The sequence below is a fragment of the Hyperolius riggenbachi genome, chromosome 7 (assembly GCF_040937935.1).
Source record: "Hyperolius riggenbachi isolate aHypRig1 chromosome 7, aHypRig1.pri, whole genome shotgun sequence".
In the NCBI taxonomy this organism is placed as follows: Eukaryota; Metazoa; Chordata; class Amphibia; order Anura; family Hyperoliidae; genus Hyperolius; species Hyperolius riggenbachi.
In genome coordinates, this window is record NC_090652.1 from 317,413,154 (window position 1) to 317,439,706 (window position 26,553).

At 52.8% G+C, this 26,553-nt stretch overlaps 1 protein-coding gene across 7 annotated transcripts in view; it reads left to right on the forward strand.

Moving 5' to 3' along the window:
• Window positions 1-26,553, forward strand: part of SLC12A8 (solute carrier family 12 member 8) — an 84,107-nt gene that overhangs the window by 8,433 nt on the left and 49,121 nt on the right. For 4 of the 7 annotated variants that reach the window (XM_068246249.1, XM_068246255.1, XM_068246254.1 and 1 more), the window contains exons 2-5: window positions 12,814-13,034; window positions 20,921-21,108; window positions 22,296-22,442; window positions 22,533-22,724. In XM_068246249.1, coding sequence (XP_068102350.1) covers window positions 20,995-21,108; window positions 22,296-22,442; window positions 22,533-22,724 — 453 coding nt within the window. In that variant the 5' untranslated portion in view covers window positions 12,814-13,034; window positions 20,921-20,994. Of the gene's footprint in view, window positions 1-12,813; window positions 13,035-16,696; window positions 16,978-20,920; window positions 21,109-22,295; window positions 22,443-22,532; window positions 22,725-26,553 lie in introns of those variants that run through there. The other 3 variants (XM_068246253.1, XM_068246252.1, XM_068246251.1) reach the window with 3 other exon arrangements.

Sequence of the window (26,553 nt, forward strand, 5' to 3'; positions counted from 1 at the left end):
AGTGACACCACAGGAAGTCATACATTCTCCCTTGTGACACCACAGGAAGTCATACATTCTCCCTTGTGACACCACAGGAAGTCATACATTCTGCCCAGTGACACCACAGGAAGTCATACATTCTCCCCGGTGACACCACAGGAAGTCATACATTCTCCCTTGTGACACCACAGGAAGTCATACATTCTCTCTTGCGACACTACAGGAAGTCATACATTCTCTCTTGCGACACCACAGGAATTCATACATTCTCTCTTGCGACACCACAGGAAGTCATACATTCTCTCTTGCGACACCACAGGAAGTCATACATTTTCCTTTGTGACACCACAGGAAGTCATACATTCTCCCCTGTGACACCACAGGAAGTCATAAATTCTCCCCGGTGACACCACAGGAAGTCATACATTCTCCCCGGTGACACCACAGGAAGTCATACATTCTCCCCGGTGACACCACAGGAAGTCATACATTCTCCCCGGTGACACCACAGGAAGTCATACATTCTCCCCGGTGACACCACAGGAAGTCCTACATTCTCCCCGGTGACACCACAGGAAGTCATACATTCTCCTTTGTGACACCACGGGAAGTCATACATTCTCCCTTGTGACACCACAGGAAGTCATACATTCTCCTTTGTGACACCACAGGAAGTCATACATTTTCCCTTGTGACATCACAGGAAGTCATACATTCTTCCCGGTGACACCACAGGAAGTCATACATTCTCCTTTGTGACACCACGGGAAGTCATACATTCTCCCTTGTGACACCACAGGAAGTCATACATTCTCCCTTGTGACACCACAGGAAGTCATACATTCTCCCTTGTGACACCACAGGAAGTCATACATTCTCCCGGGTGACACCACAGGAAGTCATACATTCTCCCCAGTGACACCACAGGAAGTCCTACATTCACCCCAATGACACCACAGGAAGTCATACATTCTCCCCAGTGCTTACAAAGGGGTAGATGCACTATATTGTGGAAAGCTCTCCCTGTTGGCTGGTATTTGTAGTGCGCTGTAGTGGTGGAATGTCCCTGGCTGCTGGCTGGTATTTGTAGTGCGCTGTAGTGGTGGAATGTCCCTGGCTGCTGGCTGGTATGTGTAGTGCGCTGTAGTGGTGGAATGTCCCTGGCTGCTAGCTGGTATTTGTAGTGCGCTGTAGTGGTGTAGTGTCCCTGGCTGCTGGCTGGTATGTGTAGTGCGCTGTAGTGGTGGAATGTCCCTGGCTGCTGGCTGGTATTTGTAGTGTGCTGTAGTGGTGGAATGTCCCTGGCTGCTAGCTGGTATATGTAGTGCGCTGTAGTGGTGGAGTGTCCCTGGCTGCTGGCTGGTATGTGTAGTGCGCTGTAGTGGTGGAATGTCCCTGGCTGCTGGCTGGTATTTGTAGTGTGCTGTAGTGGTGGAATGTCCCTGGCTGCTGGCTGGTATGTGTAGTGCGCTGTAGTGGTGGAATGTCCCTGGCTGCTGGCTGGTATGTGTAGTGCGCTGTAGTGGTGGAGTGTCCCTGGCTGCTGGCTGGTATGTGTAGTGCGCTGTAGTGGTGGAATGTCCCTGGCTGCTGGCTGGTATGTGTAGTGCGCTGTAGTGGTGGAATGTCCCTGGCTGCTGGCTGGTATTTGTAGTGTGCTGTAGTGGTGGAGTGTCCCTGGCTGCTGGCTGGTATGTGTAGTGTGCTGTAGTGGTGGAATGTCCCTGGCTGCTGGCTGGTATGTGTAGTGCGCTGTAGTGGTGGATTGTCCCTGGCTTCTGGCTGGTATGTGTAGTGCGCTGTAGTGGTGGAATGTCCCTGGCTGCTGGCTGGTATGTGTAGTGTGCTGTAGTGGTGGAATGTCCCTGGCTGCTGGCTGGTATGTGTAGTGTGCTAGTGTGCTGTAGTGGTGGAATGTCCCTGGCTGCTGGCTGGTATGTGTAGTGCGCCATAGTGCGTTAATGTCCCTGGCTGTTTGCTGGTATTTGTAGTGAGTTGTGGTGGTGGAATGTCCCTGGCTGATGGCTGGTATGTGTAGTGTGCTGTAGTGGTGGAATGTCCCTGGCTGCTGGCTGGTATGTGTAGTGTGCTAGTGTGCTGTAGTGGTGGAATGTCCCTGGCTGCTGGCTGGTATGTGTAGTGCGCCATAGTGCGTTAATGTCCCTGGCTGTTTGCTGGTATGTGTAGTGCGCTGTAGTGGTGGAATGTCCCTGGCTGCTGGCTGGTATGTGTAGTGCGCCGTAATGCAGGACTGTCCCTGGCTGCTGGCTGGTATTTGTAGTGCGCTGTAGTGCAGGAATGTCCCTGGCTGCTGGCTGGTATGTGTAGTGTGCTGTAGTGGTGGAATGTCCCTGGCTGTTGGCTGGAATCTGTAGTGCGCTGTAGTGGTGGAATGTCCCTGGCTGCTGGCTGGTATGTGTAGTGCGCTGTAGTGGTGGAATGTCCCTGGCTGCTGGCTGGTATGTGTAGTGCGCTGTAGTGGTGGAATGTCCCTGGCTGCTTGCTGGTATGTGTAGTGCGCTGTAGTGGTGGAATGTCCCTGGCTGCTGGCTGGTATGTGTAGTGCGCTGTAGTGGTGGAATTTCCCTGGCTGCTGGCTGGTATGTGTAGTGCGCTGTAGTGGTGGAATGTCCCTGGCTGCTGGCTGGTATTTGTAGTGTGCTGTAGATGTGGAATGTCCCTGGCTGCTGGCTGGTATGTGTAGTGCGCTGTAGTGGTGGAATGTCCCTGGCTGCTGGCTGGTATTTGTAGTGCGCTGTAGTTGTGGAGTGTCCCTGGCTGCTGGCTGGTATGTGTAGTGAGCTGTAGTGGTGGAATGTCCCTGGCTGCTGGCTGGTATGTGTAGTGTGCTGTAGTGGTGGAATGTCCCTGGCTGCTGGCTGGTATGTGTAGTGCGCTGTAGTGGTGGAATGTCCCTGGCTGCTGGCTGGTATGTGTAGTGTGCTGTAGTGGTGGAATGTCCCTGGCTGCTGGCTGGTATGTGTAGTGCGCTGTAGTGGTGGATTGTCCCTGGCTGCTGGCTGGTATGTGTAGTGCGCTGTAGTGGTGGAGTGTCCCTGGCTGCTGGCTGGTATGTGTAGTGCGCTGTAGTGCAGGAATGTCCCTGGCTGCTGGCTGGTATGTGTAGTGCACTGTAGTGGTGGAATGTCCCTGGCTGCTGGCTGGTATTTGTAGTGCGCTGTAGTGGTGGAATGTCCCTGGCTGCTGGCTGGTATTTGTAGTGCGCTGTAGTGGTGGAATGTCCCTGGCTGCTGGCTGGTATGTGTAGTGTGCTGTAGTGCAGGACTGTCCCTGGCTGCTGGCTGGTATGTGTAGTGGGCTGTAGTGGTGGACTGTCCCTGGCTGCTGGCTGGTATGTGTAGTGCGCTGTAGTGGTGGAATGTCCCTGGCTGCTGGCTGATATTTGTAGTGCGTTGTAGTGGTGGAATGTCCCTGGCTGCTGGCTGGTATGTGTAGTGCGCTGTAGTGGTGGAATGTCCCTGGCTGCTGGCTGGTATGTGTAGTGCGCTGTAGTGGTGGAATGTCCCTGGCTGCTGGCTGGTATGTGTAGTGCGCCGTAATGCAGGACTGTCCCTGGCTGCTGGCTGGTATTTGTAGTGCGCTGTAGTGCAGGAATGTCCCTGGCTGCTGGCTGGTATGTGTAGTGCGCTGTAGTGGTGGAATGTCCCTGGCTGCTGGCTGGTGTGTGTAGTGGGCTGTAGTGGTGGAATGTCCCTGGCTGCTGGCTGGTATTTGTAGTGCGCTGTAGTGGTGGAATGTCCCTGGCTGCTGGCTGGTATGTGTAGTGCGCTGTAGTGGTGGAATGTCCCTGGCTGTTGGCTGGTATGTGTAGTGCGCTGTAGTGCAGGAATGTCCCTGGCTGCTGGCTGGTATGTGTAGTGGGCTGTAGTGGTGGAATGTCCCTGGCTGTTGGCTGGTATTTGTAGTGTGCTGTAGTGGTGGAATGTCCCTGGCTGTCGGCTGGTATGTGTAGTGCACTGTAGTGGTGGAATGTCCCTGGCTGCTTGCTGGTATGTGTAGTGAGCTGTAGTGGTGGAATGTCCCTGGCTGCTGGCTGGTATTTGTAGTGCGCTGTAATGGTGGAATGTCCCTGGCTGCTGGCTGGTATTTGTAGTGCGCTGTAGTGGTGGAATGTCCCTGGCTGCTTGCTGGTATGTGTAGTGAGCTGTAGTGGTGGAATGTCCCTGGCTGCTTGCTGGTATGTGTAGTGCGCTGTAGTGGTGGAGTGTCCCTGGCTGCTAGCTGGTATGTGTAGTGCGCTGTAGTGGTGGAATGTCCCTGGCTGCTGGCTGGTATTTGTAGTGCGCTGTAGTGCAGGAATGTCCCTGGCTGCTGGCTGGTATGTGTAGTGGGCTGTAGTGGTGGAATGTCCCTGGCTGCTGGCTGGTATTTGTAGTGTGCTGTAGTGGTGGAATGTCCCTGGCTGCTGGCTGGTATTTGTAGTGCGCTGTAGTGGTGGAATGTCCCTGGCTGCTGGCTGGTATTTGTAGTGCGCTGTAGTGGTGGAATGTCCCTGGCTGCTGGCTGGTATGTGTAGTGCGCTGTAGTGGTGGAATGTCCCTGGCTGCTGGCTGGTATTTGTAGTGTGCTGTAGTGGTGGAATGTCCCTGGCTGCTGGCTGGTATGTGTAGTGCGCTGTAGTGGTGGAATGTCCCTGGCTGCTGGCTGGTATTTGTAGTGTGCTGTAGTGGTGGAATGTCCCTGGCTGCTGGCTGGTATTTGTAGTGCGCTGTAGTGGTGGAATGTCCCTGGCTGCTGGCTGGTATGTGTAGTGCACTGTAGTGGTGGAATGTCCCTGGCTGCTGGCTGGTATGTGTAGTGCGCTGTAGTGGTGGAGTGTCCCTGGCTGCTGGCTGGTATTTGTAATGCGCTGTAGTGGTGGAATGTCCCTGGCTGCTGGCTGGTATGTGTAGTGCGCTGTAGTGGTGGAATGTCCCTGGCTGCTGGCTGGTATTTGTAGTGTGCTGTAGTGGTGGAATGTCCCTGGCTGCTGGCTGGTATGTGTAGTGCGCTGTAGTGGTGGAATGTCCCTGGCTGCTGGCTGGTATGTGTAGTGCGCTGTAGTGGTGGAGTGTCCCTGGCTGCTGGCTGGTATGTGTAGTGCGCTGTAGTGGTGGAGTGTCCCTGGCTGCTGGCTGGTATTTGTAATGCGCTGTAGTGGTGGAATGTCCCTGGCTGCTGGCTGGTATGTGTAGTGCGCTGTAGTGGTGGAATGTCCCTGGCTGCTGGCTGGTATTTGTAGTGTGCTGTAGTGGTGGAATGTCCCTGGCTGCTGGCTGGTATGTGTAGTGCGCTGTAGTGCAGGAGTGTCCCTGGCTGCTGGCTGGTATGTGTAGTGCGCTGTAGTGCAGGACTGTCCCTGGCTGCTGGCTGGTATTTGTAGTGCGCTGTAGTGGTGGAATGTCCCTGGCTGCTGGCTGGTATGTGTAGTGCGCTGTAGTGGTGGAATGTCCCTGGCTGCTGGCTGGTATTTGTAGTGTGCTGTAGTGGTGGAATGTCCCTGGCTGCTGGCTGGTATGTGTAGTGCGCTGTAGTGGTGGAATGTCCCTGGCTGCTGGCTGGTATGTGTAGTGCGCCGTAATGCAGGACTGTCCCTGGCTGCTGGCTGGTATTTGTAGTGCGCTGTAGTGCAGGAATGTCCCTGGCTGCTGGCTGGTATGTGTAGTGTGCTGTAGTGGTGGAATGTCCCTGGCTGCTGGCTGGTATGTGTAGTGGGCTGTAGTGGTGGAATGTCCCTGGCTGCTGGCTGGTATTTGTAGTGTGCTGTAGTGGTGGAATGTCCCTGGCTGCTGGCTGGTATGTGTAGTGCGCTGTAGTGGTGGAATGTCCCTGGCTGCTGGCTGGTATGTGTAGTGCGCCGTAATGCAGGACTGTCCCTGGCTGCTGGCTGGTATTTGTAGTGCGCTGTAGTGCAGGAATGTCCCTGGCTGCTGGCTGGTATGTGTAGTGTGCTGTAGTGGTGGAATGTCCCTGGCTGCTGGCTGGTATGTGTAGTGCGCTGTAGTGGTGGAATGTCCCTGGCTGCTGGCTGGTATTTGTAGTGTGCTGTAGTGGTGGAATGTCCCTGGCTGCTGGCTGGTATTTGTAGTGTGCTGTAGTGGTGGAATGTCCCTGGCTGCTGGCTGGTATGTGTAGTGCGCTGTAGTGGTGGAATGTCCCTGGCTGCTGGCTGGTATGTGTAGTGCGCTGTAGTGGTGGAATGTCCCTGGCTGCTGGCTGGTATTTGTAGTGTGCTGTAGTGGTGGAATGTCCCTGGCTGCTGGCTGGTATGTGTAGTGTGCTGTAGTGGTGGAATGTCCCTGGCTGCTGGCTGGTATGTGTAGTGCGCTGTAGTGCAGGAATGTCCCTGGCTGTCGGCTGGTATGTGTAGTGCGCTGTAGTGGTGGAGTGTCCCTGGCTGCTGGCTGGTATGTGTAGTGCGCTGTAGTGCAGGACTGTCCCTGGCTGCTGGCTGGTATTTGTAGTGCGCTGTAGTGGTGGAATGTCCCTGGCTGCTGGCTGGTATGTGTAGTGCGCTGTAGTGGTGGAATGTCCCTGGCTGCTGGCTGGTATTTGTAGTGTGCTGTAGTGGTGGAATGTCCCTGGCTGCTGGCTGGTATGTGTAGTGCGCTGTAGTGCAGGAATGTCCCTGGCTGCTGGCTGGTATGTGTAGTGCGCTGTAGTGGTGGAATGTCCCTGGCTGCTGGCTGGTATTTGTAGTGCGCTGTAGTGCAGGAATGTCCCTGGCTGCTGGCTGGTATGTGTAGTGGGCTGTAGTGGTGGAATGTCCCTGGCTGCTGGCTGGTATTTGTAGTGTGCTGTAGTGGTGGAATGTCCCTGGCTGCTGGCTGGTATTTGTAGTGCGCTGTAGTGGTGGAATGTCCCTGGCTGCTGGCTGGTATTTGTAGTGCGCTGTAGTGGTGGAATGTCCCTGGCTGCTGGCTGGTATGTGTAGTGCGCTGTAGTGGTGGAATGTCCCTGGCTGCTGGCTGGTATTTGTAGTGTGCTGTAGTGGTGGAATGTCCCTGGCTGCTGGCTGGTATGTGTAGTGCGCTGTAGTGGTGGAATGTCCCTGGCTGCTGGCTGGTATTTGTAGTGTGCTGTAGTGGTGGAATGTCCCTGGCTGCTGGCTGGTATTTGTAGTGCGCTGTAGTGGTGGAATGTCCCTGGCTGCTGGCTGGTATGTGTAGTGCGCTGTAGTGGTGGAATGTCCCTGGCTGCTGGCTGGTATTTGTAGTGTGCTGTAGTGGTGGAATGTCCCTGGCTGCTGGCTGGTATGTGTAGTGCGCTGTAGTGGTGGAATGTCCCTGGCTGCTGGCTGGTATTTGTAGTGTGCTGTAGTGGTGGAATGTCCCTGGCTGCTGGCTGGTATTTGTAGTGCGCTGTAGTGGTGGAATGTCCCTGGCTGCTGGCTGGTATTTGTAGTGTGCTGTAGTGGTGGAATGTCCCTGGCTGCTGGCTGGTATGTGTAGTGCGCTGTAGTGGTGGAATGTCCCTGGCTGCTGGCTGGTATGTGTAGTGCGCTGTAGTGGTGGAATGTCCCTGGCTGCTGGCTGGTATTTGTAGTGTGCTGTAGTGGTGGAATGTCCCTGGCTGCTGGCTGGTATGTGTAGTGCGCTGTAGTGGTGGAATGTCCCTGGCTGCTGGCTGGTATGTGTAGTGCGCCGTAATGCAGGACTGTCCCTGGCTGCTGGCTGGTATTTGTAGTGCGCTGTAGTGCAGGAATGTCCCTGGCTGCTGGCTGGTATGTGTAGTGTGCTGTAGTGGTGGAATGTCCCTGGCTGTTGGCTGGAATCTGTAGTGCGCTGTAGTGGTGGAATGTCCCTGGCTGCTAGCTGGTATTTGTAGTGCGCTGTAGTGGTGGAATGTCCCTGGCTGCTGGCTGGTATGTGTAGTGTGCTGTAGTGGTGGAATGTCCCTGGCTGCTGGCTGGTATGTGTAGTGCGCTGTAGTGCAGGAATGTCCCTGGCTGTCGGCTGGTATGTGTAGTGCGCTGTAGTGGTGGAGTGTCCCTGGCTGCTGGCTGGTATGTGTAGTGCGCTGTAGTGCAGGACTGTCCCTGGCTGCTGGCTGGTATTTGTAGTGCGCTGTAGTGGTGGAATGTCCCTGGCTGCTGGCTGGTATGTGTAGTGCGCTGTAGTGGTGGAATGTCCCTGGCTGCTGGCTGGTATTTGTAGTGTACTGTAGTGGTGGAATGTCCCTGGCTGCTGGCTGGTATGTGTAGTGCGCTGTAGTGCAGGAATGTCCCTGGCTGCTGGCTGGTATGTGTAGTGCGCTGTAGTGCAGGAATGTCCCTGGCTGCTGGCTGGTATTTGTAGTGCGCTGTAGTGGTGGAATGTCCCTGGCTGCTGGCTGGTATGTGTAGTGCGCTGTAGTGGTGGAATGTCCCTGGCTGCTGGCTGGTATTTGTAGTGTGCTGTAGTGGTGGAATGTCCCTGGCTGCTGGCTGGTATGTGTAGTGCGCTGTAGTGCAGGAGTGTCCCTGGCTGCTGGCTGGTATGTGTAGTGCGCTGTAGTGCAGGACTGTCCCTGGCTGCTGGCTGGTATTTGTAGTGCGCTGTAGTGGTGGAATGTCCCTGGCTGCTGGCTGGTATGTGTAGTGCGCTGTAGTGGTGGAATGTCCCTGGCTGCTGGCTGGTATTTGTAGTGTGCTGTAGTGGTGGAATGTCCCTGGCTGCTGGCTGGTATGTGTAGTGCGCTGTAGTGGTGGAATGTCCCTGGCTGCTGGCTGGTATGTGTAGTGCGCTGTAGTGGTGGAGTGTCCCTGGCTGCTGGCTGGTATGTGTAGTGCGCTGTAGTGGTGGAGTGTCCCTGGCTGCTGGCTGGTATTTGTAATGCGCTGTAGTGGTGGAATGTCCCTGGCTGCTGGCTGGTATGTGTAGTGCGCTGTAGTGGTGGAATGTCCCTGGCTGCTGGCTGGTATGTGTAGTGCGCTGTAGTGGTGGAGTGTCCCTGGCTGCTGGCTGGTATGTGTAGTGCGCTGTAGTGGTGGAGTGTCCCTGGCTGCTGGCTGGTATTTGTAGTGCGCTGTAGTGGTGGAATGTCCCTGGCTGCTGGCTGGTATTTGTAGTGCGCTGTAGTGGTGGAATGTCCCTGGCTGTTGGCTGGTATTTGTAGTGCGCTGTAGTGGTGGAATGTCCCTGGCTGCTGGCTGGTATGTGTAGTGCGCTGTAGTGGTGGAGTGTCCCTGGCTGCTGGCTGGTATTTGTAGTGCGCTGTAGTGGTGGAATGTCCCTGGCTGTTGGCTGGTATGTGTAGTGCGCTGTAGTGGTGGAATGTCCCTGGCTGCTGGCTGGTATGTGTAGTGCGCTGTAGTGCAGGAATGTCCCTGGCTGCTGGCTGGTATTTGTAGTGTGCTGTAGTGGTGGAGTGTCCCTGGCTGCTGGCTGGTATTTGTAGTGGTGGATTGTCCCTGGCTGCTGGCTGGTATGTGTAGTGCGCTGTAGTGGTGTAATGTCCCTGGCTGCTGGCTGGTATGTGTAGTGCACTGTAGTGGTGGAATGTCCCTGGCTGCTGGCTGGTATTTGTAGTGGGCTGTAGTGGTGGAATGTCCCTGGCTGCTGGCTGGTATTTGTAGTGTGCTGTAGTGGTGGAGTGTCCCTGGCTGCTGGCTGGTATGTGTAGTGCGCTGTAGTGGTGGAGTGTCCCTCGCTGCTGGCTGGTATGTGTAGTGCGCTGTAGTGGTGGAATGTCCCTGGCTGCTGGCTGGTATGTGTAGTGCGCTGTAGTGGTGGAATGTCCCTGGCTGCTGGCTGGTATTTGTAGTGCGCTGTAGTGCAGGAATGTCCCTGGCTGCTGGCTGGTATGTGTAGTGCGCTGTAGTGGTGGAATGTCCCTGGCTGCTGGCTGGTATGTGTAGTGCGCTGTAGTGGTGGAATGTCCCTGGCTGTTGGCTGGTATTTGTAGTGAGCTGTAGTGGTGGAATGTCCCTGGCTGCTGGCTGGTATGTGTAGTGCGCTGTAGTGGTGGATTGTCCCTGGCTGCTGGCTGGTATGTGTAGTGCGCTGTAGTGGTGGAATGTCCCTGGCTGCTGGCTGGTATGTGTAGTGTGCTGTAGTGGTGGAATGTCCCTGGCTGCTGGCTGGTATTTGTAGTGAGCTGTAGTGGTGGAATGTCCCTGGCTGCTGGCTGGTATGTGTAGTGCGCTGTAGTGGTGGATTGTCCCTGGCTGCTGGCTGGTATGTGTAGTGCGCTGTAGTGGTGTAATGTCCCTGGCTGCTGGCTGGTATGTGTAGTGCACTGTAGTGGTGGAATGTCCCTGGCTGTTGGCTGGTATGTGTAGTGCGCTGTAGTGGTGGAATGTCCCTGGCTGCTGGCTGGTATTTGTAGTGCGCTGTAGTGGTGGAATGTCCCTGGCTGCTGGCTGGTATGTGTAGTGCGCTGTAGTGGTGGAATGTCCCTGGCTGCTGGCTGGTATTTGTAGTTTGCTGTAGTGGTGGAATGTCCCTGGCTGCTGGCTGGTATTTGTAGTGCGCTGTAGTGGTGGAATGTCCCTGGCTGTTGGCTGGTATGTGTAGTGCGCTGTAGTGGTGGAATGTCCCTGGCTGCTGGCTGGTATGTGTAGTGTGCTGTAGTGGTGGAGTGTCCCTGGCTGCTGGCTGGTATGTGTAGTGCGCCATAGTGCGTTAATGTCCCTGGCTGCTGGCTGGTATGTGTAGTGCGCTGTAGTGGTGGAATGTCCCTGGCTGCTGGCTGGTATGTGTAGTGTGCTGTAGTGGTGGAGTGTCCCTGGCTGCTGGCTGGTATGTGTAGTGAGCTGTAGTGGTGGAATGTCCCTGGCTGCTGGCTGGTATGTGTAGTGCGCTGTAGGGGTGGAATGTCCCTGGCTGCTGGCTGGTATTTGTAGTGCGCTGTAGTGCAGGAATGTCCCTGGCTGCTGGCTGGTATGTGTAGTGCGCTGTAGTGGTGGAATGTCCCTGGCTGCTGGCTGGTATGTGTAGTGCGCTGTAGTGGTGGAATGTCCCTGGCTGCTGGCTGGTATGTGTAGTGCGCTGTAGTGGTGAAATGTCCCTGGCTGCTGGCTGGTATTTGTAGTGAGCTGTAGTGGTGGAATGTCCCTGGCTGCTGGCTGGTATGTGTAGTGCGCTGTAGTGGTGGATTGTCCCTGGCTGCTGGCTGGTATGTGTAGTGCGCTGTAGTGGTGGAATGTCCCTGGCTGCTGGCTGGTATGTGTAGTGTGCTGTAGTGGTGGAATGTCCCTGGCTGCTGGCTGGTATTTGTAGTGAGCTGTAGTGGTGGAATGTCCCTGGCTGCTGGCTGGTATGTGTAGTGCGCTGTAGTGGTGGAATGTCCCTGGCTGCTGGCTGGTATGTGTAGTGCGCTGTAGTGGTGTAGTGTCCCTGGCTGCTGGCTGGTATGTGTAGTGCGCTGTAGTGGTGGAATGTCCCTGGCTGCTGGCTGGTATTTGTAGTGTGCTGTAGTGGTGGATTGTCCCTGGCTGCTGGCTGGTATGTGTAGTGCGCTGTAGTGGTGGAATGTCCCTGGCTGCTGGCTGGTATGTGTAGTGTGCTGTAGTGGTGGAATGTCCCTGGCTGCTGGCTGGTATTTGTAGTGAGCTGTAGTGGTGGAATGTCCCTGGCTGCTGGCTGGTATGTGTAGTGCGCTGTAGTGGTGGATTGTCCCTGGCTGCTGGCTGGTATGTGTAGTGCGCTGTAGTGGTGTAATGTCCCTGGCTGCTGGCTGGTATGTGTAGTGCACTGTAGTGGTGGAATGTCCCTGGCTGTTGGCTGGTATGTGTAGTGCGCTGTAGTGGTGGAATGTCCCTGGCTGCTGGCTGGTATTTGTAGTGCGCTGTAGTGGTGGAATGTCCCTGGCTGCTGGCTGGTATGTGTAGTGCGCTGTAGTGGTGGAATGTCCCTGGCTGCTGGCTGGTATGTGTAGTGCACTGTAGTGGTGGAATGTCCCTGGCTGCTGGCTGGTATGTGTAGTGCGCTGTAGTGGTGGAATGTCCCTGGCTGCTGGCTGGTATTTGTAGTGCGCTGTAGTGGTGGAATGTCCCTGGCTGCTGGCTGGTATGTGTAGTGCGCTGTAGTGCAGGAATGTCCCTGGCTGCTGGCTGGTATGTGTAGTGCGCTGTAGTGGTGGAATGTCCCTGGCTGCTGGCTGGTATGTGTAGTGCGCTGTAGTGCAGGAATGTCCCTGGCTGCTGGCTGGTATTTGTAGTGTGCTGTAGTGGTGGAGTGTCCCTGGCTGCTGGCTGGTATTTGTAGTGGTGGATTGTCCCTGGCTGCTGGCTGGTATGTGTAGTGCGCTGTAGTGGTGGAATGTCCCTGGCTGTTGGCTGGTATGTGTAGTGCGCTGTAGTGGTGGAATGTCCCTGGCTGCTGGCTGGTATGTGTAGTGCGCTGTAGTGGTGGAATGTCCCTGGCTGCTGGCTGGTATGTGTAGTGCGCTGTAGTAGTGGAATGTCCCTGGCTGCTGGCTGGTATTTGTAGTGCGCTGTAGTGGTGGAATGTCCCTGGCTGCTGGCTGGTATGTGTAGTGTGCTGTAGTGGTGGAATGTCCCTGGCTGCTGGCTGGTATGTGTAGTGGGTAGTAGTGGTGGAGTGTCCCTGGCTGCTGGCTGGTATTTGTAGTGCAGGACTGTCCCTGGCTAGGCTTTGTAGTGCAGGACTGTCCCTGGCTGCTGGCTGGGCTTTGTAGTGCAGGACTGTCCCTGGCTGGGCTTTGTAGTGCAGGACTGTCCCTGGCTGGGCTTTGTAGTGCAGGACTGTCCCTGGCTGGGCTTTGTAGTGCAGGACTTTCCCTGGCTGGTCTTTGTAGTAGGCTGAAGGCTTTGCTCCCGGATACAGGCAGGAAGTGGAGGAGGAGAGAGCGGATCGTTTACCCTCATTAACCACTTCCTTGCTGCAGGCTGTGTGACAATCCTGCGGACAGGCGTGCCGGACAGCAGGTGCCGGGATTCTCACAGAGGAAGAGGAACACCTGAGCCGGTGACACTGGAGAGACGACAGGCAGGTGTGTAATTACCATAAAGAGAACCGGTTCTGGAGGAATGTAAGGCGTTATATAGAGGTTTACAGACGGCTGTACATACGTGAGATACGCCCAGCACTGCAAACACTCAGCCACAGGTAAGGGCCTCGCTCACCCTGCAGGTCACATGTCACCTCTGTGTCTCATACAGACATTGCTAGTGTGTTTATACCGGAATCTGCACCTCCCCAGCTTCTCTGCACAGGGGACACACTGAGAGACCCCTCCCCCCCCCCCCCCCCCCATAGAACAGTGCATGCTGCTCCTCTCCCCTCTCCATAGTACAGTACATGCTGCTCCTCTCCCCTCTCCATAGTACAGTACATGCTGCTCCTCTCCCCTCTCCATAGTACAGTACATGCTGCTCCTCTCCCCTCTCCATAGTACAGTACATACTGCTCCTCTCCATAGTACAGTACATGCTGCCCCTCCCCTCTCCATAGTACAGTACATGCTGCTCCTCTCCCCTCTCCATAGTACAGTATATGCTGCTCCTCTCCCCTCTCCATAGTACAGTACATGCTGCTCCTCCCCTCTCCATAGTACAGTACATGCTGCTCCTCCCCTCTCCTCTCCATAGTACAGTACATGCTGCTCCTCTCCCCTCTCCATAGTACAGTACATGCTGCTCCTCTCCCCTCTCCATAGTACAGTACATGCTGCTCCTCCCCTCTCCATAGTACAGTACATGCTGCTCCTCCCCTCTCCTCTCCATAGTACAGTACATGCTGCTCCTCTCCCCTCTCCATAGTACAGTACATGCTGTTCCTCTCCCCTCTCCATAGTACAGTACATGCTGCTCCTCTCCCCTCTCCATAGTACAGTACATGCTGCTCCTCTCCCCTCTCCATAGTACAGTACATGCTGCTCCTCCCCTCTTCATAGTACAGTACATGCTGCTCCTCTCCCCTCTCCATAGTACAGTACATGCTGCTCCTCTCCCCTCTCCATAGTACAGTACATGCTGCTCCTCTCCCCTCTCCATAGTACAGTACATGCTGCTCCTCTCCCCTCTCCATAGTACAGTACATGCTGCTCCGCTCCCCTCTCCATAGTACAGTACATGCTGCTCCTCTCCCCTCTCCATAGTACAGTACATGCTGCTCCTCTCCCCTCTCCATAGTACAGTACATGCTGCTCCTCTCCCCTCTCCATAGTACAGTACATGCTGCTCCTCTTCCCTCTCCATAGTACAGTACATGCTGCTCCCTCCCCTCTCCATACTACAGTACATGCTGCTCCTCCTCCCCTCTCCATAGTACAGTACATGCTGCTCCTCCCCTCTCCATAGTACAGCACATGCTGCTCCTCCCCTCTCCATAGTACAGCACATGCTGCTCCTCCCCTCTCCATAATACAGTACATGCTTCTCCTCTCCCCTCTCCATAGTACAGCACATGCTGCTCCTCCCCTCTCCATAATACAGTACATACTGCTCCTCTCCCCTCTCCATAATACAGTACATGCTTCTCCTCTCCCCTCTCCATAGTACAGCGCATGCTGCTCCTCTCTACTCTCCATAGTACAGTACATGCTGCTCCTCTCCCCTCTCCATAGTACAGTACATGCTGCTCCTCTCCCCTCTCCATAGTACAGTACATGCTGCTCCTCTCCCCTCTCCATAGTACAGTACATGCTGCTCCTCTCCCCTCTCCATAGTACAGTACATGCTGCTCCTCTCCCCTCTCCATAGTACAGTACATGCTGCTCCTCTCCCCTCTCCATAGTACAGTACATGCTGCTCCTCTCCCCTCTCCATAGTACAGCACATGCTGCTCCTCTCCATAGTACAGTACATGCTGCTCCTCTCCCCTCTCCATAGTACAGTACATGCTGCTCCTCTCCCCTCTCCATAGTACAGTACATGCTGCTCCTCTCCCCTCTCCATAGTACAGTACATGCTGCTCCTCTCCTCTCTCCATAGTACAGTACATGCTGCTCCTCCCCTCTTCATAGTACAGTACATGCTGCTCCTCTCCCCTCTCCATAGTACAGTACATGCTGCTCCTCTCCTCTCCCCTCTCCATAGTACAGTACATGCTGCTCCTCTCCCCTCTCCATAGTACAGTACATGCTGCTCCTCTCCCCTCTCCATAGTACAGTACATGCTGCTCCTCTCCCCTCTCCATAGTACAGTACATGCTGCTCCTCTCCCCTCTCCATAGTACAGTACATGCTGCTCCTCTCCCCTCTCCATAGTACAGTACATGCTGCTCCTCTTCCCTCTCCATAATACAGTACATGCTGCTCCTCTCCCCTCTCCATAGTACAGCGCATGCTGCTCCTCTCCCCTCTCCATAGTACAGTACATGCTGCTCCTCTCCCCTCTCCATAGTACAGTACATGCTGCTCCTCTCCCCTCTCCATAGTACAGTACATGCTGCTCCTCTCCCCTCTCCATAGTACAGTACATGCTGCTCCTCTCCCCTCTCCATAGTACAGTACATGCTGCTCCTCTCCCCTCTCCATAATACAGTACATGCTGCTCCTCTCCCCTCTCCATAGTACAGCGCATGCTGCTCCTCTCCATAGTACAGCACATGCTGCTCCTCTCCCCTCTCCATAGTACAGTACATGCTGCTCCCCTCTCCTCTCCATAGTACAGTACATGCTGCTCCTCTCCCCTCTCCATAGTACAGTACATGCTGCTCCTCTTCCCTCTCCATAATACAGTACATGCTGCTCCTCTCCCCTCTCCATAGTACAGCGCATGCTGCTCCTCTTCCCTCTCCATAATACAGTACATGCTGCTCCTCTCCCCTCTCCATAGTACAGTACATGCTGCTCCTCTCCCCTCTCCATAGTACAGTACATGCTGCTCCTCTCCCCTCTCCATAGTACAGTACATGCTGCTCCTCTCCCCTCTCCATAGTACAGTACATGCTGCTCCTCTCCCCTCTCCATAATACAGTACATGCTGCTCCTCTCCCCTCTCCATAGTACAGCGCATGCTGCTCCTCTCCATAGTACAGCACATGCTGCTCCTCTCCCCTCTCCATAGTACAGTACATGCTGCTCCCCTCCCCTCTCCATAGTACAGTACATGCTGCTCCTCTCCCCTCTCCATAGTACAGTACATGCTGCTCCTCTCCCCTCTCCATAGTACAGTGCATGCTGCTCCTCTCCCCTCTCCATAGTACAGTACATGCTGCTCCCCTCTCCTCTCCATAGTACAGTACATGCTGCTCCTCTCCCCTCTCCATAGTACAGTACATGCTGCTCCTCTCCCCTCTCCATAGTACAGTACATGCTGCTCCTCTCCCCTCTCCATAGTACAGTACATGCTGGAGAACCTTAACTGTCTTTAAAAAAAAGTTTCACTTACCTGTGTCCCCTGCAGCCATCCTGTGCCCTCGCCGGTCCTCGACTATCCTCCGGTCCCCGCCGCAGGTTAGTTTCATTCTCGGATGACTGGAAGTCGCCCCCTATCCATGCGTCTTCTTGTACGCCTTCCCGTCGTCAAGCGCGTCCTGCACAGGTCCAGTACATGGTTTCTCTTACTGCGCCTGCACAGGACGCTCTTTCCGACGGGAACGCGAGCAGGGCCGCGCAGGCGCAGTGACCCGCCGACTACCAGTCGGCCAAAAATGAAACTAACCCGTAGCGGGGACTGGCGAGGGCACCGGACGGCTGCAGGGGGCTTGGGAAAGCCCCAGGTAAGTGAAACTTGCTGCTTGGGTATTGTGTAAAAGAGGCAGGTCCTTCTCGCCATGGCGACAGGAAGTGTCTCACTGCAGAACTGACACATTGTTGTGCTGCTGCTGTAAATATGAATGTTTGGTTCAGTGTCTGCCAGTCCTCTGTAACTGATGGCCTGAGGCTGCACATGACCTGAGATGTGCTTGTAGAGGAATTACAATATGTGACTGTCACACTCAGACTAAACAAGATATCTTTATGTAAGGCTGTGCTAGTTCTACACTTATCTGCTATTCCGTTGAATGACCCCTTGTGACGGATTCGCCTGCGCTAAATGCGTCCAGCGTATGAAATATGCGCACGAAGGTGTGATTTAGAGCATTGTTTCTCAACATTATATTGGTATGTACCCCTTTTAAAATCCTGTACTCACCAAGTACCCCCTAGCATAATAAATATTATCATAAGTATCCCTTGACAAATATATATTTATTCGTTGTACATGATAATTGGTTCTAAACAATTTCTGAGCATTTACCATTACTTTTAATTAGCTACAACACCAATTTGGTGTTGTTTAACCATTTCAGCCTTTTGCACGTGGCTACGTCCAAAAGGCTGCTGCCGCGCTGCTCCGTGCTCCTTCTGCCGATCACGCGCGCTCCTGTGCTGCTGCCCGTTAGCCCGGAGATCAATGAATGGGAACAGAGTTACTATACATTGATCTAAGTCCCTATTAGAAAAACGATGGCTTCTATGAGAAGCCGCGGCCTTTCTAAGTTCTGCGTCCCTTCTGCACGTCCTGTAAGCGTACATGTTACGCTTACAGGCCGAATATAATAAAAAAAATGACTGAGGCCATCTTGTGGCCAAATAGTAAAACTATATCTACACACTTTTTTTTTTTTTTTTAATAAACAGATACACAATTACATTTAAAATTACCTGTTTACCTCCCACACTCCCACACAAAATACCCAAATCAAATTTTGAATTAAAAAAATAAATCACAATAATAATTAAAAAAAAACATATATAGTTACCTAAGGGTCTGAAATTTTTTAACCTGTTAACCTCCCTGGCGTTCTATTAAAGATCGCCAGGGGGCAGCGCAGCGCTATTTTTAAATTATTTTTTTTTCAATCATGTAGCTAGCCTAGCGCTAGCTACATGATGTCCCCCTCCCTTCCGCATCCCTCCCACCCCTCCGATCGCCGCCGGCGCTGTAAGCCATAAGGAAATCCCGTTCTGAAACGGGATTTCCTTTAGGGCTTCCCCTGTCGCCATGGCGACGCACGTCGTGACGTCACAGGGAGACCCGATCCACCCCTCAGCGCTGCCTGGCACTGATTGGCCAGGCAGCGCACGGGGTCTCGTCTGGGGGGGCCCTGCATCGCGGCGGGCGGCGGCGATCAGTTGAGACACGCAGCAAGCAAAGTGCTTGCTGCGTGTTTCAAAAAAAAAATTATTCGAATCGGCCCAGCGGGGCCTGAGCGGCGACCTCCGGCGGTAATGGACTCATTAAGTCATCCATACCGCTAAGGAGGTTAAGGACCACAAGCTTTACCACCCCCCCCCCCCCCCCCTTCCATAGTGACCAGGCTATTTTTTACAATTTAGGCCACTGCAGCTTTAAGGCCTCGCTGCAGGGCTCGGATCAGCCCCTTTTCTGCCCACCAACAGAGCTTTGTGTTGGTGGGGTCTGATCGCTCCCCCAATGTTTGTTTATTTGTGAAATTTTTTTTTTTTTTAATAAATAAGCCTATTTTTTAAATGATTTATTTATCCCTCCTTCCAGTTTCGCCGTCTAACAGTCTCCTAGCGGCGATCGCCGCTGAGAGACCAATGACGGAACGGAGCTCCATCATTCAAGCAGAGAGGCGCGTGCGATCTCCTGCAAAACCCCGCCCCAGGACTTCTAGCCAGTTGGCGTTGAGCAGTCCTGGGGCTGCCGCCGCCGCATTCGCGCCAGTCGACGTGGAGCGGTCTGCAAGGGTTAATATGCATGTCAAGAGGGTGTATTACTATTATTTTTTTATATTATAAGCTTGTAAATAGTGATAGATGCAAAACTGAAAAAATGCACCTTTATTTCTAAATAAAATATTGGCGCCATACATTGTGATAGGGACATAATTTAAATGGTGTAATAACCGGGACAAATGGGCAAATAAAATATGCGGGTTTTAATTATAGTAGCGTGTATTATTTTAAAGCTATAATGGCCGAAAACTGAGAAATAAATATTTTTTTCTTAATATTCTCGTTAAAATGCATTTCGAAGAAATAATTCTTAGCAAAATGTACCACCCAAAGAAAGCCCAATGGGTGATGGAAAACAAAGATATAGATCCTTTCATTGTGATAAGCAGTGATAAACTTATTGGTGAATGAATGGGAGGTGAAAATTGCTTGGATGCATAAGGTGAAAAAACACTGAACGCTGAAGTGGTTAAATAAGATTTTTTTCATTTTCTAAATTTGTTGTTCTTGGTTAAGTATATCAAGCCCAAGTACCCCCTGGAACCATCAAAAGTACCCCCTGGGGTATGCGTACCACACGTTGAGAACGTAGGATTTGGAGTACCCTTTTAGGCACCCAGCCTGACTTAAACACAAGAAATAGTCTGTCAGTCAAAACCAGTCAATCTCTATTGGCTCATACTCACTGGCTACATTTGTGGCCTGGTGCGCGACAGGCCGGCGACAGCTCATCGCCAGGTCCCTCCGCATACACACGGCGGAGGGACCTGGCAACTAATGCGGCGGAAGCTGTCGCTGTTGTTCCTCCCCCCGCCGGAAGCTCAAGGTATTCCCTGCTTGTTGCTGTCGCTAGTCCGCATACCCACGCGGACTAGCAACAGTTGCGGCGGAGTTGCGGTGGCAACTGTCGCCAGGCTATTGACCGCGCCAATCGCCTGGCGACAGCAGCGACGAGCGACGGTTTGGGGTGCGCGCCCGTGTTGCGCCTCATACTCACGGGCAACCTGTCGGCGCAACACGCATGCGCCGCGTGTTGCGGCGACAATTGTAGCCCGTGAGTATGGGCCATATAGGAAATGGTGCAGAGTTTATTCCTCCCCGGGGAGGAGGCCATAAAAAACCTTCCCAGCGGATTCTGACCCCTCATATAACAATTATGCCTTCTCTCCAGCAAACCTTACACATTCTTTGATACATTTTTAAAGGATCTCAATTGGAAGAGGTCAGAGGCCAAAAATAACAGACCCTTGGCACATTTCTCTACATTTCCTGGGGAAGGGGGATGAAATTCAATGTCCCTTAATTCAACGGTGATATTGCGGAACCGCTTGGGTGCAGTCCTTTATGTTTTAGATTTTGATTCAGTACATCATCTGAGAGGTTAATCGATTGGATAGCTGGTTCCCAGCCTGAGATACCAATGCCCTAGACAGAGAAGGTGGTAAAACCAGCACATTTGTTACCTATGGTTTCAGCACAGGATGACAGAGTCTAAAATGTTGCTTTTTATATCATATGTTGGAAATCCATTGAGTTATGGTATAATTGGAGAAAATGCCAAACTCTCTTCCTAAGGCAAGGGGCCGACAGATTGCTGGGGGTGGGGGAATCGTCTCATTGTCTCATTGTACCATCTCCACCCTCCAGCGGAGAAAGAGTTAGAACTACTGGACACAGGCTGCCAGGAGAGACCTTCCTTTGCCAGTATCCATATTCCATCACGGATCTGAGCTCTCCATAATTGGACTATTATATCTTCTGTTTTGGACTTACAATTCCACAGGACAGGGTAATTTGACCCACTGCTCGGACTATAAGTAGTTATTTTCACTTTTAATCCTTATTTTTACTTTATCAATCTGTTCAATTGCCGTATTCAGTTTATGCATTATTTTATTGTAAAATAACAATTAAAAATCATTTGTCTAAGTGCTTGTACTGAAATCTCTGCAAAGAGTTCCGCGTTTCCGAGGAGAATGTTACCGTAACCGTTTTTATTGATATTGTTATATTTTGCTATCTCTAGAAAGGATGTTGAATTAACCCTTTTTTCTACAGGATTTAGGTAGAGTTAGATTTTTATTTATTTGCATTGTGTATTTGCACGCGAATGCGGATTGGTGGCTTAAGTGTCCCTCTTTTTTTTTTAATCTCAAAAAGTTGGGAGGTATGGTTATACTATGTGCATAACATACCATACATACTTTGTGGAATAGGTGCCTTAAGGACACAGGAAACGTATGTTTCATACCCATAGTAACGGCGAGGAGAAGCCTTCTCTGTGATGTCCACCATTTTCTGAGCTGGACACGCGTGACAGAAATGCTATCATTATTCACAACCCGCTCTTCTGTCCTTGTAGTGGTGACACGATGTGGCGGGAGACCCAGGGGCGTGGCTGGACCAGTCACATGACCCTCACCAGGTGACATCATCATGGCTTCCTCACGGCAAGATCCCAACATGAATGGAAGAATCAAATCGGTCCCTCTGAATGGGAATATGTCGGAGAACGGGAACATCACCGACCTCTTCCACGAGGATGCCCAGGTATGTTGTGGAAGGCGAGCAGACATCAGATCTCATGGACTCTCCTCCATCCTCCACCATTTTATTGGTTTTAGATTTTTGTAGACTATTCTGAGTGGGTTCACTAAATTCTGAAACTAATAAAGTTTTTTTATACCTGTTTTGAGCAATTGTTTTTTGAATGGTACGTGCCGATATTTCTTTATTTTAAGGGAACTCTTTGGTCTATATCAGATTGGTAATTAGTGAAACACTTTGAGGACATAAATTGCTTATGTGGATTATGAGACATGCCTGCTGTGGCTCCAGAAATTTGTGGCCACCGGCCTGCCTCTTCCTCCTCCTCCTTCTCCTATGTCAGGGGTGTCAAACCCAAAGTACAAAGTGGGCCAAAGTTGAAAAATTGGGGTCAACTTCTGTCTATTAGCCACCTCCCTCCCTTATAAAGTTCCCTGGTTTCTAATAGCACCTCTCCCTTATACTGTTCCCTAGTGTCTAGTGGACCCCTTCCCTCCCCTATACAGTCCCCTGCTGTCTAATGCCTCCTCTCTCCCGTATACAGTTCCTTGGTGTTTAGTGGTCCTCCCTTACACCCCCATATAGTTCCCTGGAGTCTAGTGACCCCCCCCCTCCCTCCCCTATTCTGTTCATTCATGTCTAGTGCTTTGTCCCTCCCTCCATATGGCTTCCCTGGTGATCTTGGTCTTCACTTCCAATATAGCTTCTCTGGTGGTCTACAGTGGGCCAAACATAATGCAAAGTTGGGAAACCACTTGAGAACCAAATTTGATGACTCTGAGGGCCAGATTTGGTCCATGGGCCAGAGTTTGACATGTATGCCCTACGTTGTTCTAGCATAATACAGTGCCTGCTGGGAGTGGGCGTGATTAAAACCTCCTACCTGAGGAAGGGAGGGTCCAGACTGCCAGGTCACCAGGCAATGTATGACTTTACCTGGTGGTCTGGGCTGAAGAGGTGGAGCCCCAGACCTCGGGGGCTGCTGATAGTTGCATTCCGGACAGTCACATAGTTTACAGTCACTGAGGACCCCCCCCCCCCCTCCTTGCCCCTGTCATCATGTATGTTGTGTGTGATGGAGTAAATGCCGGTCAGCCCTTTATAATGTACCGTCAGGCCCTGTTGGACCATCTGGGGCCCTTGTCCCACACCTGGGCCCAGCTCTGACGCTTGTTGTCTTTGATCCTCAGGTATCGCAGCTGCAGTCTCAGCCGTGGTGGAAGATCCAGCTGTTTGTCTGGGAGCCGGTTCTGTTCGGGACCTGGGATGGGGTCTTCACATCCTGTATGATCAATATTTTTGGGGTGGTTTTGTTCCTCCGCACTGGCTGGCTGGTGGTGAGTGTCGCTCCTCGAATAATCAGACTTTTGGCTAGACAGGAAGAGGCGGGCAATAACAATGATGGGCTTCCTATTTGTCGGTCACAGGGTAACACGGGCATCCTTCTGGGCATGTTCCTGGTGTCGTTTGTCATCCTGGTGGCTCTGGTGACGGTGTTATCCGGCATTGGCGTGTGCGAGAGGTGCAGCATAGGCAGTGGCGGTGTCTATTCCATGATCTCCACCGTCCTCGGCGGGAAGGTTGGCGGGACGGTGGGGATTCTCTACATATTCGGGCAGGTGAGTAAACACCCCAAATCCACTGCAAGATATATATATATATAGGGTAGAATTATTCACCCTGATAAATACGTACTTTATTTATGTATGGATGTATTAATCATGTCTGGTAAATATGACGCCCATCATAGTTACCCGATTAAAGGGTCAAAATCATGAAGATCTGTAAAATATATAGACAGACATACACAGAACATTCATATCACACTTTTTTCTCCTGCAGACTCAAAGCATCAGAGCTGCAGCCATCAGGGAGCACTCTATAGGCAGCAGCAGTGTTAGGCCAGAGCTGCAGCCACTAGGGGGCGTTCTATAAGCAGTAGCAGTGTTAGGCCAGAGCTGCAGCCACTAGGGGGCGTTCTATAAGCAGTAGCAGTGTTAGGCCAGAGCTGCAGCCACTAGGGGGAGCTCTATAGGCAGTAGCAGTGTTAGGCCAGAGCTGCAGCCACTAGGGGGCGCTCTATAGGCAGTAGCAGTGTTAGGCCAGAGCTGCAGCCATCAGGGAGCACTCTATAGGCAGTAGCAGTGTTAGGCCAGAGCTGCAGCCACTAGGGGGCGCTCTATAGGCAGTAGCAGTGTTAGGCCAGAGCTGCAGCCACCAGGGGCGCTCTATAGGCAGTAGCAGTGTTAGGCCAGAGCTGCAGCCACTAGGGGGCGCTCTATAGGCAGTAGCAGTGTTAGGCTAGAGCTGCAGCCACTAGGGGCACTCTATAGGCAGTAGCAGTGTTAGGCCAGAGCTGCAGCCACTAGGGGTGCTCTATAGGCAGTAGCGGTGTTAGGCCAGAGCTGCAGCCACTAGGGAGTGCTCTATAGGCAGTAGCAGTGTTAGGCCAGAGCTGCAGCCACTAGGGGTGCTCTATAGGCAGTAGCAGTGTTAGGCCAGAGCTGCAGCCACTAGGGGGCGCTCTATAGGCAGTAGCAGTGTTAGGCCAGAGCTGCAGCCATCAGGGAGCACTCTATAGGCAGTAGCAGTGTTAGGCCAGAGCTGCAGCCACTAGGGGGCGCTCTATAGGCAGTAGCAGTGTTAGGCCAGAGCTGCAGCCACCAGGGGCGCTCTATAGGCAGTAGCAGTGTTAGGCCAGAGCTGCAGCCACTAGGGGGCGCTCTATAGGCAGTAGCAGTGTTAGGCTAGAGCTGCAGCCACTAGGGGCACTCTATAGGCAGTAGCAGTGTTAGGCCAGAGCTGCAGCCACTAGGGGTGCTCTATAGGCAGTAGCAGTGTTAGGCCAGAGCTGCAGCCACTAGGGAGTGCTCTATAGGCAGTAGCAGTGTTAGGCCAGAGCTGCAGCCACTAGGGGTGCTCTATAGGCAGTAGCAGTGTTAGGCCAGAGCTGCAGCCACTAGGGGGCGCTCTATAGGCAGTAGCAGTGCTAGGCCAGAGCTGCAGCCACTAGGGGGCGCTCTATAGGCAGTAGCAGTGTTAGGCCAGAGCTGCAGCCACCAGGGGCGCTCTATAGGCAGTAGCAGTGTTAGGCCAGTGCTGCAGCCACTAGGGGGCGCGCTATAGACAGTAGCAGTGTTAGGCCAGAGCTGCAGCCACTAGGGGGTGCTCTATAGGCAGTAGCAGTGTTAGGCCAGAGCTGCAGCCACTGGGGGGAGCTCTATAGGCAGTAGCAGTGTTAGGCTAGAGCTGCAGCCACTAGGGGCACTCTATAGGCATTAGCAGTGTTAGGCCAGAGCTGCAGCCACTAGGGGGCGCTCTATAGGCAGTAGCAGTGTTAGGCCAGAGCTGCAGCCACTAGGGGCGCTCTATAGGCAGTAGCAGTGTTAGGCCAGAGCTGCAGCCACTAGGGGGTGCTCTATAGGCAGTAGCAGTGTTAGGCCAGAGCTGCAGCCACTGGGGGGCACTCTATAGGCAGTAGCAGTGGTAGGCCAGAGCTGCAGCCACTAGGGAGTGCTCTATAGGCAGTAGCAGTGTTAGGCCAGAACTGCAGCCACTAGGGGGCACTCTATAGGCAGTAGCAGTGGTAGGCCAGAGCTGCAGCCACTAGGGGACGCTCTATAGGTAGTAGCAGTGTTAGGTTAGAGCTGCAGCCACTAGGGGGCTCTATATAGGCAGTAGCAGTGTTAGGCCAGAGCTGCAGCCACTAGGGGGCACTCTATAGGCAGTAGCAAGGTTAGGCCAGAGCTGCAACCACTAGGGAGCGTTCTATAGGCAGTAGCAGTGTTAGGCCAGAGCTGCAGCCACTAGGGGTGCTCTATAGGCAGTAGCAGTGTTAGGCCAGAGCTGCAGCCACTATGGGGAGCTCTATAGGCAGTAGCAGTGTTAGGCCAGAGCTGCAGCCACTAGGGGGCGCTCTATATGCAGCTGCAGCCACTAGGGGGCGCACTCTATAGGCAGTAGCAGTGTTAGGCCGGAGCTGTAGCCACTAGGAGGCGCTCTATAGGCAGTAGCAGTGTTAGGCCAGAACTGCAGCCACTAGGGGGTGCTCTATAGGCAGTAGCAGTGGTAGGCCGGAGCTGCAGCCACTAGGGAGTGCTCTATAGGCAGTAGCAGTGTTAGGCCAGAGCTGAAGCCACTAGGGGGCACGCTATAGGCAGTAGCAGTGTTAGGCCAGAGCTGCAGCCACTAGGGGGCGCTCTATAGGCAGTAGCAGTGTTAGGCCAGAGCTGCAGCCACTAGGGGGCTTTCTATAGGCAGTAGCAGTGTAAGGCCAGAGCTGCAGCCACTAGGGGGCGCTCTATAGGCAGTAGCAGTGTTAGGCTAGAGCTGCAGTCACTAGGGGGCGCTCTATAGGCAGTAGCAGTGTAAGGCCAGAGCTGCAGCCACTAGGGGGCGCTCTATAGGCAGTAGCCGTGTTAGGCCAGAGCTGCAGCCACTAGGGGGCGCTCTACAGGCAGTAGCAGTGTTAGGCCAGAGCTGCAGCCACTAGGGGACGCTATATAGGCAGTAGCAGTGTTAGGCTAGAGCTGCAGCCACTAGCGGGCGCTCTATAGGCAGTAGCAGTGTTAGGCCAGAGCTGCAGCCACTAGTGGGCGCTCTACAGGCAGTAGCAGTGTTAGGCCAGAGCTGCAGCCACTAGGGGACGCTATATAGGCAGTAGCAGTGTTAGGCCAGAGCTGCAGCCACTAGGGTGTGCTCTATAGGCAGTAGTAGTGTTAGGCCAGAGCTGCAGCCACTAGGGGGCACTTTATAGGCAGTGCCAGTGTTAGGGAGTCTAGCCCATGATCTCCTTACAGAATAGGTGCTGGCTTACTAAAGAGCTGAGATTCGAACCCAGGTCTCCTGTTTCCTAACTAGTACGCTATCCAGCCACTGATCTACCTCTAAGAAGTACATTACATTTCTCTCAGAGTAAAATGCGCTATAAAGTCATTTTCTCCTATGTTGCTGTCACTTACACTAGGCAGTAACATTCTGGTAAGACAGGTTTTGAACTAGTCCATTTCCTCATGGGACATTTTTAGCAAAGCCTTTATTCTTTTTAAAAAAACACTTCCTGGAAAGGATTAATACAAAGATCCCAGCCTCCCTACTACTCTGCACACTATTGTGGTAGTTGTACTGAGCAACTGTCGTCCAGTAAGTGCTTTGAAAAGTACATTACAGTAACAAAGTAAACAAGTAATTAAATGTGCATTTTACTCCGGCAGATATGTACATCGTATACGTAGGCACACACATATTATTATTTTTTTTCTTTTTTAATCTTTTACAATTTTTCGGAATAGTGGTCTTTTAAAAGGTTGAGCAGGTTGTTTGTGTTTTAAGGCTGATTTCACATTATTATTACTGTTATTATTATTGTAATTGATTTAATTGAGGGGTGAGATCTACCTGCGACAGCAGAGCCCAGGACAGGGCAATTCCCCTGTGCATATTACCCTG